Source organism: Sturnira hondurensis, unplaced genomic scaffold (genome assembly GCF_014824575.4).
Source record: "Sturnira hondurensis isolate 20B ecotype Veracruz unplaced genomic scaffold, ASM1482457v3 Scaffold0021490, whole genome shotgun sequence".
NCBI lineage: Eukaryota > Metazoa > Chordata > Mammalia > Chiroptera > Phyllostomidae > Sturnira > Sturnira hondurensis.
The window spans coordinates 1,192,541-1,206,721 of NW_028094121.1; the positions used below are offsets into that span (position 1 = coordinate 1,192,541).

The 14,181-nt window shown below is 59.4% G+C and overlaps 1 protein-coding gene across 4 annotated transcripts in view; it reads left to right on the forward strand.

Annotated features, from left to right (window-relative positions):
- HIVEP3 (HIVEP zinc finger 3) overlaps positions 1 to 13,820 on the forward strand; it is a 410,805-nt gene extending 396,985 nt beyond the window's left edge. For 2 of the 4 annotated variants that reach the window (XM_037032649.1, XM_037032651.1), the window contains 4 exons: positions 95 to 270; positions 6,412 to 6,498; positions 10,849 to 11,723; positions 12,832 to 13,820. In XM_037032649.1, the coding sequence (XP_036888544.1) occupies positions 95 to 270; positions 6,412 to 6,498; positions 10,849 to 11,723; positions 12,832 to 13,632 (1,939 nt within the window). In that variant the 3' untranslated portion in view covers positions 13,633 to 13,820. The remainder of the gene's footprint in view (positions 1 to 94; positions 271 to 6,411; positions 6,499 to 10,848; positions 11,724 to 12,831) is intronic. The other 2 variants (XM_037032652.1, XM_037032653.1) reach the window with 2 other exon arrangements.
- Positions 13,821 to 14,181: the final 361 nt, after the last annotated feature.

A 14,181-nucleotide genomic window follows, 5' to 3' on the forward strand; every position in this document is an offset into this window, starting at 1 on the left:
CCAGATGCCGCTAGGAGGCTCCGCATCTTCTGAGGTGGGGACCTGCCTCTTCCCCTCCTTTGTTTTCCTTTACCATGACGCCTGTTGCTCATAGGTACAAATCAAACGAAGAGTATGTGTATGTGCGAGGCCGCGGCCGAGGGAAGTATGTTTGTGAGGAGTGTGGAATTCGCTGCAAGAAGCCCAGCATGCTGAAGAAGCACATCCGCACCCACACTGACGTCCGGCCCTATGTGTGCGAGCATTGTCACTTTGCTTTTAAAACCAAAGGTAAGAGACAGTCAGCTGGGGCGCTGCCCCGCCCGCGGCAGGGGGCTCCCAGAGGGGAGCCCCAGCGCAGAGCTCAGGGGTCCAGACCTCTCTGCCTGGGGCCTGGGCGCCCCCACTTCCTGGGTTCCCCAGAGGCAGAGCAGCCCACTCCAGACGGGGCAGTGGCACCCCCAGCCGCCCCAGCCTGTGCCCTCGGATTCACACGGCCCCTCCCCTGCACACTCCCCCACTGCCTGGCAGCGCCTGCACCGCTCCCGGTTCACTGTGATCTCACCACCCCTTCCTTTGCGTGTCTCCTTAGCCCTTTATCCACTGACCTAGTGAACGCCAGCATCCACACTTGTCACTGCCACTCTTGCATTTGGAAATCCATCCCACTCCCAGCCACTGAACACACTCGCATAGTCACTTGTCATGCCAGAGTTCACCCCTGCCTCCACCCGCCTCGCCACTCAGACCAAGTCCCTGCTCTGCCCGGCCTCTCTGCAGCTCTCAGTATAGGGCCGGCCCTCCCCAACCCAGACTGGCAACCCTGTCACCCCAGCCTCCAGCCACCCACTCTGTAGCGGAGCCAGCTCAGGCACTGGCAATCGCCTGTGAAAGGAAGAAGAACTGACTGTTGAGGGTAGGCACCCGGCAGCTGCGAGGGGAGATGGCGGTAGCCTGGCTGCTGTGGGGCCCAGGAGCCTGGTGTGGACAAGCGGGGTTGAGTCCGAGAGCCCAGCTCTCGTCCGCTCCTCCTGCAGCTCGCTCTTTGCTTCCCAGTGGCTGAGCAGACAGAGGTGAAAGGAGAAAGGCCTGAGGCTCTTGACAATCCCCCCCAACCGCCCGGTGGCCTCAGTCTCTTGTGCTTCGCAGATTCTTAGGTCAGGGGTTTGAGCAGCACGAGGACCCTGCTTTCTCCTTCCCGCCGGCCCCACTGAAGTCCTGTGGTTTTTCAGTGCAGGAAACTCGAGAGCTGATTCCCCTTTGCCAGTTGTTGACCTTCCTACTGTTGGCAACGCTGCCCCGGTGAGGGAGGTCGAGCAGCAGCTTTGAGGGCCCACGCAGCCCTCGCCACTTCCCCTTCCTCTCGCAGCCCTTTGGTTCTCTCTGTACCAGTCAGGGGGCAGTTTATCACAGCCCCTGGCCATGGCCTCATCTGTGGTGGGGGGCCCGTCTCTGGTCCCCTAACCCCAGTGACCAGCCCCAGCGCCCGTCCCTCCTCTCGCCATCAATCCTCAGCGGCCCTCAAACTTTCTCCTTAAGGTTTTGATTTGAATAGAGGTTCCCCCTCCTTCCTTGTCCTCACCTTCTTCTCGCTTGGTGTCTTATGAACAGTGTTCCAAAGGGTGTGTGGAGAGGGCAGAGGGGCCTGGAGCCCTGTTCCCTGCCCCATGGTGCATGCAGCCCTGAAGCCCGGCCACATCCAGGGTAGCTGGACCTAGCATGCCCCAGCCCTGGACACGGGCTCCATCCCCATGCGTCCCCTGCAATCCCACTTCCTCTGGCCTCGGGCAGCCAGGTGGGACTCTGTGGAGGAGGAGGATGGGAATAAGTGGCTAATGATTTGAATGACAGTCTTTGACTCTGAACATCAAACTCACTTGTCCAAGTGCCCCTTGAAGGTAAAGAAAGTGGGTCTCAAAAGACAGAAGTGGCCGTGAAAGCTAGAGATGTAACCAGGACCCTGCCTCGTGGGCACCACTCCACCGTGTTCCTCTCTGTGAGCGTGCCCTCCCCCTTCTCTGGACAGAGTGGCAACATCAGGTGGCCAATCAGGTGGCCTCCGGAGTGGGTCATAACCGCTGCCCCCGTTCCCAGGGTGTGTCCAGGGGACCACGCTGTCCTGTCCTCAGTATGAGGAGCCCAGCGCTGAGAGCGCCTCCCAGCCCTGGGGGAGCCACCACCTCGTGTGTGAGACCTGGAACCCCATCTGGTTAAGTTCCCGGCAGAGTAGTCTGGGTAAAGGCCAGGTCTTTATTGTGCCAGGTCTGGGACAGGCCTGGGCCCCTGGCCGGAACACCCCCTTCTGAGCAGTGCCTGCACCTGAAGCTGTGCCAAGCCTCCTAGGCCGCTTCCCGGGCCCCTGTTCACCAGGACAGAGGCCTGGAGGGTCCGGAGCACATAACCTGAGCAGAGGGACAGCAGACCCTCCACGTGCTGGGGGCGCGGACATGTGGGTGCACAGGCACCGCCCTGCAGGCCCGGAGGCTTTGCTCCAACCGCTGATCAGGGATGTGCCGAGTGCTCCTCACATGCTCACAGAGCCTTCCAGAAGACAGCATCTTCCAGGGCCAAAGCAGTGAGCAAATCAGAAATGGTGGAGTCTCGACTCTGTGACCACGGAGAGGAGCTGGTTGGGAATGGGTCGGCGCCGAGGAAGCTCAGTCTCGGCTCTCTCTGCACATCCGGGGATGGCGGCAGGGGCAGGAGCCTTGGCCTCCGGGAGATGCCAAGGCTCCTGCCCCTCCCTTGGCCACGTGCCCTCCTTCAGCCATCACTCAGATGCCACGGGTCCCCTCCTCTCGAGGCTCACAGCCCCCATTGGGCAGCCTCCATCTCCCCTCCCCCTTCCCCTGGGGCTCGGGCCCAGCCAGGCTATGGGAGGACGGAGGCTGGGCCCTGTGGCCCTCGGAGCCCTCTGTCCCCACCCCCACCCCCCCACTGCTCCCAGGCCTGGAGAGTCCCTCCTATTCGTCTCCGTCTGCCTGTCTCCGTCTCCGTCTCTGTGTCAGATGTCGTGGTGGCAGCTCGGGGCCCCAGGCCCTCGCTGAGGGGGGATCTCAGTGGGCGAGGCTGCAGAGTCCCACCAGGATGTCCCTGTGCAGGTCTGGGGGCCCCATTTCCTCTTCTCAGATGATTCCTGAGGCCAAGGGGGTGGCTTGCACCGATCGCCTCAGGGGACAGAGCTGACAGTCGTGGGAAGGCCTTGTGTCCATCGGGCTGCAGGGCAGAGAGAGGCTGGCTGGTCAGAGCCAATGCTCCTAGTGGAGGCTCTGCCTCTCCTCCAGACGCCCGTCCTTTCCCCTCCGCCTGCCTTTCCTCCTTCACTCCAGGACCGCCTGACCCTTGGTGCAGGGGGGAGGGGGAGGGGCCTGGGATGACCCGGAGAAGCTGAGGACTCTGCATGGCAAGGCTCTGCCTGTTGACAGAGGCAATGCCCAGCCTTCGAAAGACACCTACGGCCATTGGGTACCCCTCCCTCAGTTCAGAGGAGGAGATCGGCCGCGAGGGGAGGTCAGGGAGGGCGCCATAACACGCAGGGCTGCTCATCCAGAGTTCACTCCAGGCAAAGCCGCCTCGGACTCCCTGACTCCCCCCCGCAGACCCCAGTGGCAGGGGTGGATGAAAGCAGTCCTTCCTGGGCTGTCTGGGTGCCTTCTCCTGAGAACTCTGGAGCCCAGACTGAAGGGCAAAGCTATTTGCATCACCAGCATCATCTCAGCATCTCTGTCCTCCACATCCAGGGTGGCATGTGGTGAAGTCCCCTGGTGCTCAGTAAAGAGTGACCATCGGGGGGGGGTGCGGCAGGGGAGGTGGCATATGGTGTTGGAAGGAAGGTGGTCCCATGCAGTGGGCGTCTGTTCTCTGCCAGGCACACTCTGCTGTCACCTACATATGCTCTCCCATCAACTGACCAGCAAGCCTGAGAGGTGGGTATTACCTTAGAGCTGCAGAAACTGGGGCTGAGAAGGTTAAGAAACTCGCCCAGGAGCACACAGCCAGCAAGTGGCAGAGGCCAAACTCAAACCCAAAGCCATCAGGCTCCTAGACCATCCGGGTTCCGTGCAGCCATGTGGAGCAGCAAGGCCCCTGGAGTCCTGAGACCTGGTTCCAGACAGGTCTCTGCACCCACTGGCAGCACGGCCGTGGCTGGTTGGCTTGCTGTGCGGGCCACAGGAGCACTCTTGGGGCAGCCCAGCAGCGGAGACGGTCAGTGGCCCTGACTAATGGTGCCGTCAGCACTAGGACCAAGAGTTAGAGCAAAAGCTGGGAACCCCTGGGCCTGCTGGGGTTTGGGCTACATGGTCTGTGAGGTTCCTCCCAAGATTTTACTTCTGTGATGAAAAGAGCCCTCCCCACACGAGGCTGCCGTGCACCCATTGGGTGCTTGGCATCTAACTCAGTCGGAAAGAGGCCTGAACCTTTGAGGCAGAACATGCACGACAGTCATGCCGCAGCCAGAACAAGCAGCGTCCACAGCCCTCTGTGGTCTGGGGAAGTCAGAGCACGGCAGGTTGGTTCCCGAACCACAGGAGGCAGTTCGTGCCTCGAACCCATGGAAGGACCCCACTGCCTTCCCCGCCCCTGACATCCTCCCCGGGTGTGGCGTGCTCGTGGCAGTGAGGGCAAGGCCCCTGGTGTTGGGCAGCAGCCGTCGGGAACCCTTTGGCCTCCGGATGGCCCCGGAAGCTGTGACTGTGCTCCCCCTCCGACCAGCAGTGAAAGAGCCTGGTTTCTGTCCAGTTATAGGAGGGAAATCAGAGATGGCAAAGAGGCCATCACGGGTGATGGGGAAGGAGAACCAGCTCCTCTCCCGTCCCTGCCGCCTGGGCCTGCACCCCACAGGAAACCCCAGATCCACGTGCCCACTACCCTCCCAGCAAAACCCCAAAGGCTCCTTAAAATTCTTCAAATGATTAAGAACCTCCCCTTGGTTCATCATGGGCTCTCTCCCTGTTCACCTGTCCATCGTCTCCCCTCCCGTTCCCCCACTTCTCCCATCCTTGCCTCTAACAGTTTCTCTTTCTGCCCACGTGTCCTCCCGTTGTTCTCTCATCCTCTCTGTTCCTCCTGTTGCATATTTGGCCCCCCACCCATCCACCCTTCCACGCACCCTTTCATCCTCCTGCCTGCCGGCCTCTCACGCATGCACATGTGTGCGCACATGTGTGCACGTGCACGTGTGCGCATGTGTGTGCGCGCGCGCACGTGCATCCCTTCACCCACCCAACCAGCGTTCCCCCACGTACTCACACTTCCATCCTCCAAGCTGGTTCTCCAGCCTCCCATCCGCTTATTGACCCATTTTCTGTCTATCCTATTGATTATTTTTTCATGTAATAATTTACCCCCATCTGTCTCTCCGTCTGCAGACCTGATCACCCCGTATCCCATCCATCTGTCCTCCTCCTGCCTTTCTTTCACTCTATATCTCCTCTCATCCACTCATCCATCCACCCACTCACCAGACTCTCATTCATCTGTTCGAGTGTCCATTGTTCTTTCTTCCATCCATCCATCCATTCAAACTTACCAGTTATTAAGATCAGTGAGAGAGAGTACCTAGCTTGGAGCACTTGTGGTTTGTGGTGTGAACCACCATATGGTAGGGGAGTGGTACACGGACAGGCCATGTGCATGTCACAGTGTGGCCGGGCCTAGAGGAGCACTGCGAGGCACCTGGCCTGCAGCCTCCTGGGACCAGCTAGGCCGGGGCTGGCAGTACTCTGCTTCTCCTTCACAGAGCGCTCCTGCCCACAGGCCTTTGTGGCCTTTGAAGTGCTGAGCACATGTTGTAGGGAGGGGGAGTTGAAGGTATTGGTACCTTTGTCCTTATTTCACCGACCAGCTGCCTCTGCTCATCAGCCGTGGGGCTGGACTGACCACTTGGGGCAGTTAGCCACCCCCTGAGGACTCTGCAGGCATGGAGCAGTCAGTGGCCTGGGGGACACTGAGGTCCACGACATTACTTCTATAAGTAAGTCAGGGCTTAGGCCCCAACCCCGTGGCTCCCTGTGGCCTGCCCCAGAAGTCCCCTCAGATGGAAGGGCATCGTCAGTACCCAAGCCAAGCATCCTGTTTAATGAGTGTCACCAGTTCCCAGGCCCAGAGTTAAAGCAAAAGCAGGAAAACCTATTGCACATGAGATGTCTTTTAATTTCTTTTTTTTTAACCAGCATCTCATACTTTCCCATTATACCCTACATGCCCCCACAGCGCCCCCCAGGCCCCAGCTCCCATAGGTGGCTTTGAACAGTGGCTATAGCTGCACATCCCAGCCTGGATACAGGCCGCTGCCCAGCCCCAGGAGCTGGCAGGGCCTCAGCCGGTCTGAGAAGCCATGGCCCGCCGGCCAGGTGCTGCCTCTGTGTACCCTGGGCCTGCCCTGGCCCCTGGCCCCCAGCCAAGCCTGAGTCTGTTCTCATTCCTTTCCAGGGAATCTGACTAAGCACATGAAGTCGAAGGCCCACAGCAAAAAGTGCCAAGAGACGGGGGTGCCGGAGGAGCTGGAAGCCGAAGAAGGTAGCGGATTGCCCACTTTCTCTATCCTGTCCTCTCCAACACCCCCCTCCACCACCTGCTCCTCTATCTGTCCCTCTCCCTCCCCTCCTCCTTTGATGCCCTTTCCTCCAGCCCTCCCAGTTCCTGGGAGACGAGCTTCAAGTCACAGAATGGTCAACCCCCTCCCCGTACACTAAGAGTGCATTCTGCGCAGCCGTAACTATGGCGCATTACGGTCTGGTGCTGGAGGGTGCTCAGTGAGTGTGTGCTGAGTAAGCTGATACATGAGTAACCCTTGTCAACATTAACGGCACCCACTACGTGTCAGGCTTGTGCTAAACATATGCCATTATCTCAGCAAACCCTCACCATGACACTATACGGTACACACATGTGTTCCCTGCCCACACTCACACCTGCACACTCTGGGCAGGGGACTGACCCCTGGGCCCTTTAGAGCTGGTGGCTTGAAGAAAGCCAAAGCCAGACCTGTCGCCTCGCCCTCCCACTCCACACCCAGCACCATGCCCCAGTCGTAGTCTTTCATTAGCAAGAGGCATATTATCAGAACCGGTTTCTGCGGAGAAAGGGCAGAGGGGAGAGGGGAGTGTAAGGCAGTGGGTCTGGCTGGACACTGTCCAGCCTGGCACCCAAGGAGGAGGCCAGAGGGGCTTCAGCAAGTGGACCGCAGTCCCCCCAACACGGGGGAGGCCATGGGCATTCCTCCTGCACCTGCCACACCTTTGACGAGATTTCCTGAAATCAGAATCAGGACTTTGAGTGTGTGTATGTTTCTTCTGCTTTTGTTTCTGATTTGGGGATATATTTGCAGTCTCACAAATGAGTTAGATCATACTCTCTTTTAGGTGAAACAAATCACCATTATGGAATGAACTTGGTGCTGCTCCCCCAAAACCAGGAGTGAGGTTACCATTCTCATCAAGAATGTCTATCAGGCTATTTGCAGGAGTCTCACCGAGTCCTTGAGGCTGGTGGTAGAAACTCGTGTTGCCCGTTGTAAGCAGAGGAAAGGAAAGCTCAGACAGATAAAAAGCAATGCCCGGAGTCACACAGAAATGTTGGCTCCAAGTCAACATTCGGCAACAAGTCAAATGTTGGCCCCCCGCTGCCTGGGGGCCGGGCGGGAGCCTGAGCCCTGCCTGGGTGGGAGCCCAGAGGGGATGACTGGCACCACACCAGGAGACAACTGTGGGACGCTGGGCCGGTCCCTGACTCCCTCCCAGCCTCGTTTTCCCAATTCAGCAAAAAGGATGACCGTACCCACCTTACGTGAGGATGGAACCTGCAGAAATAGTATCTGAGCAGCAGCCATGTTGCAGCCTCTTGCAGGTGCTGAGGAGTCTGCCCTCGAGAGGCTTACATCTGGAGGGAAGGCGGGCAATGAACGTGTGTATTGGGCAGGGGCAGTGGGAATGAAGCAAAAACTGTATGGGAGGGGCTGGGAAGTGTGGGGAGGGGCCTCTCTCTGTTAGGTCGGGGTGAAGCCAGCCAGTATTGCAACCATTTTGCAGCTGAGGTCAGAGGGGATGTGAGGACCAGGGTCTGCTGATATCCAGCAGGGAAGGCCCCTGAAGACCCCCTTTAAGAATGAGGAAGTTGAGGCTCAAGGCAGGGCAGTAGTCTGCCCCAGACACCTGTTGCTTGATGATGGAAGCCAAGGGTCCTCAAGAGCCAGACTTGGCTGAAAGTGACCTTCCATGACTTTCCATGACTCTGGCTGTGTGCCAAAGGCAGCCAGTAGGGGGCGCTGCTGAGTACCGGTTGGTTTGGACCGGGTGAGCTGAGTAGAGTTGGGGAGAAGAGGTCGGATTCTGCATACATTCTGCAAGTAGAGTCAACAGGTTTTGCTGACACGTCCGGGGGGGGGGGGGGGGGGGGAGGNCACCCCTCCGCTTCAGTGTCTGCGGGGAGGGAACATCAGGGAAAAAAAGGAGCCAAAGATGAGTCCGAGGTTTGTAGCCTAAGACACTGTAAGGATGGAGTTGCCACTCCCCACGGTGAGAAAGATTCCAGAAGGAGCCTGTCTGTTGGACACCAAATAGTGATCAGGAGTACAGCTGGGGATCCACTGCCTCCTGGTGCCCGGGCCTGCACCAGCCTCGCCCTGGTTGTTAGAGGTTGAGCACTAGCGCCACCGTGTGGCCGAAACTCGTGAGCGCCCTTCCACTCATTCTGTCTCCTCTTCGGTCTCAGGCCCCAAGCAGACAGGGGATTCCAGCAGTAACCCGGTGCTCCCTGGGGCGTTAGGAATGGGCCCCCAGGGTAGGGGCATGCCATAGAGCCCTGCAGGAGCCCAGATGTGGGGGGCCTGGCGAACCTTGCTCTGGGCAGAGGAACCTTGGCTTCCACCACCTGGCAATAGGTGTCTAGGGCAGACCACTGCCCTGCTCTGAGCCTCAGTTTCCTCATCCTTAAAGGCAGTCTTCAGGGGCCTTCTTTGTTGGATGTCAAGAGACCCTGGTCCCAACTCTCCCTCTGACCTCAATTGCAAAATACTCATAATGCTGGCTGTCTGCTGAGCCCTGGGTACTTGGAACAGATAATAGCTGAAGTTTATCAGGTACTTACTGTTTCCAGTCATTACAGGCCTCACCACAGATTCATGTGGTGGCTTCTATTACGTGAACTTACTTTTTACAGAGGAGAAAGCTGAACACAGAAAGTTATCCCACATCACACAGCAAGGACGAGGTGGAGCTGAGACTCAAACCCACACCATTTTCTATTTCTTGAGGCATAAAATAATTTTTAAACTGGCAGTATAATAATGCAAGAGTTATAAACCTTAGTTTTGACTCGGTCACTACCTGTGGGGTGATCCTGGGGGAGCCCCTCCTGCCCCGCTCTGGGCCTGGATTTCCCCAAGTGGCCAGCCAGGTGGACTCCTGAGGCTGAAGCAGGCCTCCACTCAAGTCTTGGTCAGGGAAGGCAATGCCTAGGGTGGGGGTGGGGGCAAAACTGCAAAGCATATTTGCACCCCCACTCCCTCCCACTTCCCTGCTCCCTTCCCAACCCCAGGTCTCTTCCCCTTCCCATCACTCTGCTCCCTTTACCTGCTACCCCCAGCTCCACCCCAGAGCTTTTTGACCTACATCTTCCTGAATGCCCACTGTCGTTCATTCCATGTACCTTACTGTTGCATGTTGAGCTATTTGAAGGAGTGAATGCTGTGCTTTCTGGCCCCTGGGCATCTTGGCGTGGTGGGACTGGTAGCCTGGGTGCACAGGTGGCCTGAGTCTGCGTGGGTGTCCAGTTCTCCCAGTCGGTAGTGGGAGGAGTGCTGGCATGTCCGAGTGAGGTGGTGGGACTGGTGATGAGCTTGGAGATGGACCCACAGGACCTAACCTTCAGGAACCTGCCAGGCAGGTCCTGTGTCAGTGGAGCCCCCCCAGAGTCCTGCCAGCTGCCAGCTTCATTACTGCCCCAGTGAGACCTGTGCCATGTTGGAGGTGACTCATATGTCTGGGGCTGCCCTCCCAGAACCCAGACCAGGAGGCTGATGCTTCGAAGCTCCCCACCCCACCCCCACTCCAACTGGGAGCAGCTTAGGTGTCTACAAGGGCAGCAGGTCCTCTGGGCAGGTACTGCTAGGACGGGGCCCTGCTCTGCCGCCCGAGGCCCGTTTGGCCAAACCCCAGAGGCCCGGGCCTGCCACCTGCCGGAGGCCGTTGTAGCGTCCAGCAGCAGCAGCCTGGCCGTGGGGCACAGCAGATACACATTAGACAGACCGAGGCCCCGTGCAGCATGGCCGCTGTGTCCCAGAATAAGTGGTTTCTTCATGGCCGTATTGACAGTGGCCATAATCAGTGGAGCCCTCGCCCTGTGGCGGTGTGCATTCACTGCCGAATCCTGTGGGGTGGAACTGTCACTCTCACTTGACAGAGGGGGAGCTGGAGGCAGAGCAAGGGGACTTCGCCTGCTCGTGGCAGAGCCGGCACTGACGTGGCAGCGAAAAAATCAGAACCTCGAAAAGAGGCCAGTCTTACTCGCTGAGCTCCAGTCCAGCCTCACTGCCTAGCATACTCGGGCTAGTCTCTTAATCTCTTGCCTCAGTTTCCCCACCTGTGATGTGAAGACAAGGAGAGTGCCGCCCTCACGGGTGGTTGGGACTAAATGAATGAGTACCCATGAAGCCCTTAGCACTAAACCTGGCACATGGTCGGGACAAGGTAATTTGTTCACAGTGGTTATTTACAAAGCGTCCCCTTGTTTGCCGTGTCCCTCATTCTCTCAATGATCCTGTGCTGTGGCCATGGCTCTCAGGCTCGGTTTGCAGAGCCGAGGAGGGGTCTGGCGAGGAGGAGCCGAGGGGCCAGCTATGACCCCAAGCCTCCTGTTCTCACCCCACAGGAACCAGTGACGACCCATTCCAGGACTCGGAAGGGCGGGAGGGCTCAGAGGCGACAGGAGAGCACCGGTTTTCAGACCTGGAGGACTCGGGCTCAGACTCGGACCTGGATGACGACGAGGACGAGGATGAGGATGAGAGTCAGGACGAGCCACCAGGACCGTCCTCAGAGGCACCTCTGCCCTGCCCGCCTGCCTCGCTGCCCACAGACTCCTCTCCCGTTCGGGGCCCGCGGCCCCCAGACACCACCTCTGTCAGCCAGGCCGCACGGGGCAGCTCGTCAGAGGCAGGCGGTTGCTCCACGTCCAGCCAAAGTGTTCTGTGCCTCCCCCCGCTGGGACCGGCCCTTTCAGGCCCTGTGGAGAGGGACACAAGCTCAGCCCTGAGCTCTAAGGCCTTGTCCCCGAGAAGGCCGTGGTCCCCGGGCAAAGAAGCAAGCAGCCGCTCACCACTTGCCCACAAACACCCACTAACCAAAAGTGACTCTTCTCCCCAGCGACATTCACCGGCCCAGAGCCCACCTGTCTCCCAGACCGGCCCTCTCCCTTGTGGGTCTCTAAGACTTGAGCTGTCTCCCCTCACCCCCCAACCCCTGGGAAGGGAGCTGCCCCCTCGAGTGCATCTGCCCCCCAAACATGAGGGCACCACAGACCCAGGCACCCCCCAACACTCGCCCACCAGGAGACGGTCACCAGGCCAGGCTGAGTCACCACCATGGTCAGTGCTGCCGGGGAAGTGGGCCTTGGCTGGGCCAGGCAGCACCTCAGCGGGAGAGTGCGGCCCAAGTTCGGGGCTGACCCCGCGGGCTCCCTACCGGCCCGCACCTCTACCTCACAAGCTTCTTGGCAGAAGCCCCGAGACCTGTGCCTCCACATGGGTGAGTTCCTGCCCCGAGTGGCTGGGCCTCTTGCTCCTCCCAGCAGGTGGGGGGACTGTAGAGTCACTCTCCCCTGAGGTGCCAGGTCTGGAGCTAAACAGCCCTGCCCACACAGGGGTCCCTGATAACTCAGCAAACGTTCATGGGGCACCTTCTGTGCCAAGCGCCACGCCGGGTGCCTGAGACTAGCTGATCTAGCCCCGGGAGCAGCAGAGCGTGGACTTGGGAGCTGGCCCTGTGCCTGTCCTTCCCACTCCGTCTCCGTCCCCATCCCCACCTTACCTAGATCATCACATCTCAGCATCACTGTCACCAGCATCCTCAGAGATGCCACAGCCAACGCCATCCCTGCCACACCTTCAGCACCGTCACTGTCTCCTTTGCCAACACCCCCTCAGCCATCAGGGCACTCCAGCACACCATGACCACCACCTCGCCAGCTCAGTCAGTGCTGCCACATCAGCAGCAGTCACCGCAGTTGTCACCACTGTCCCCACCACCAATGTCGTTGTGATCCCCAGCCCTGACAGCGTCACCGTTGTTAACTTCCCTCTACACCCCCCCCCCGAATCCCTCCCGTCACCGTCACCGTCATCATGTGTCATGGCCCCACACTACCCTTCACCTCCAGCTGCATCGACATTGTCATCAGGGATTAGAGCTTCTGGAGGAGCATGGTGTAGAAGTCTCTGCATTTTCGATTTTGGGGTCACGTTAAAATTCCTCGTGGTGGGTGAAGGTCAGGAGCCTTGACTGGGAACTTGGGTCCAGGGGTAAAGTTGGGCCGAGGCCATTTTAGGAACAGGAGATTCCGCAGAACCCAGATAGAGGGCCCATCTCCCCAGAGTACCCCAGAGCACCCCCAGTCCCACAGGCTGTGATCAGCGTGGCCCGAGTGTGCTCCCGGCCGGTGCACGTCTGTGGACCACCTGCCCACTGCAGAGAGGGCGCCCACACAGGCGGTGTCGCTGGCAGGGAGCTGGGACTCCCAGCTCAGCCGGCACTTGCTCTGTGACCTCAGGCCAGGCCCCCTTGTCTTTTAGGCCTTGAGATGTCCACGGGCCTAGCCTATAACCTGGCCTTACCTTGTCTTGTTTTCTGACCCCAGCAGAAGGCCGAGTCCCGAAGTCCCTCCTGCTCACCTGGCCCTGCTCATCCCATCTCCTCCCGACCCTTCTCCGCCCCCCACGACTTCCACGGCCACACCCCAGCCCGGACAGAGAACGTCTTCAGCCACCTCCCTCTGCACTCGCAGCACTTGGCCCGCGCCCCATGCCCCCTGATTCCCATCGGCGGGATCCAGATGGTGCAGGCCCGGCCTGGGGCCCAGCCCACCCTGCTGCCAGGGCCCACTTGGGTCAGTGGCTTCTCAGGGGGTGGCAGCGACCTGACAGGGGCCAGGGAGGCCCAGGAGCGAGGCCGCTGGAGTCCCACCGAGAGCTCGTCAGCCTCCGTGTCCCCCGTGGCTAAGGTCTCCAAGTTCACACTGTCCTCGGAGCTGGAGGGCAGGGACTACCCCAAGGAGGGGGAGAGGACGAGCAGAGGCCCGGGCAGACCCCCCGACTGGGAGGCCCGTGAGGCTGGCGCATCTGCAGAGCCCGCACCCACGCACAGCCCCCGCACCCTGCCCGAGGCCTCGCCCCAGCCACCCCCGGGCCACCAGGCTCGGTCCTGGAGCTCCTGCGTGGAGTCACCGCACACGCTGGCCAGCCCCCCAGGGGCTGCTCCACCCCTGGACTGCGGCAGTTCCGTGGGCTGCCTGGCAAAGGCCACCACTCGCTTCCCAGCCCAGAGGAGGAACCTCTCTGGGCAACCCAGGACCAGTCAGGGCCCCTCCGAGCCCTCAGGAAGTGGGGGGCCCAGGGTGCCGAAACAGCAGCCGGAGGACAGGGCCTCTCCAAGCACTTAGCCTCTCTCCAACGGCTTCAGCATCTGGCTTCCGGTGTTCGGCAACAGACGCTTCCAGCCAGCTTCCTCGATCATCTTGCTCCCGTGGGCTGCCCGTCCCATCTGTCCCGTGTCCCAGCAGCCTCTGCTCAGCCCCCTCGGTTGTACCTTTTCATGTATGCAGTTACCTGTGCCTTTTTCTGTACTTTTTGTTGCTTGAAAAGAAACAAACAAAACATACACACACATAAAAAAAACCCACGAGGAGTGTGAGGCTGTGAATATTTTGTGCTTTTTTCAGAAAGGGTACAGGGGGGCCTCACACTCCACCTCGGGGGTCAGCAGCCACCCTGCAAGACTGGTGAGAGGCAGCCATTTGCTGAAGGATAGGGGATGCACTGAGAGAGAAAAAAAAACTTTTAAAAATATATAATTAAATGCAAAAGCAAGCACTGCTATGTACAGATGTTTCTGTCCGGTTTATTGCCACTTCAGCCCACCCCAGACGGTGGTCACCCCTCACTGCCAGCACAGGGGCCAGTGGCCCCAGACAGAGGGACACAGATGCAGG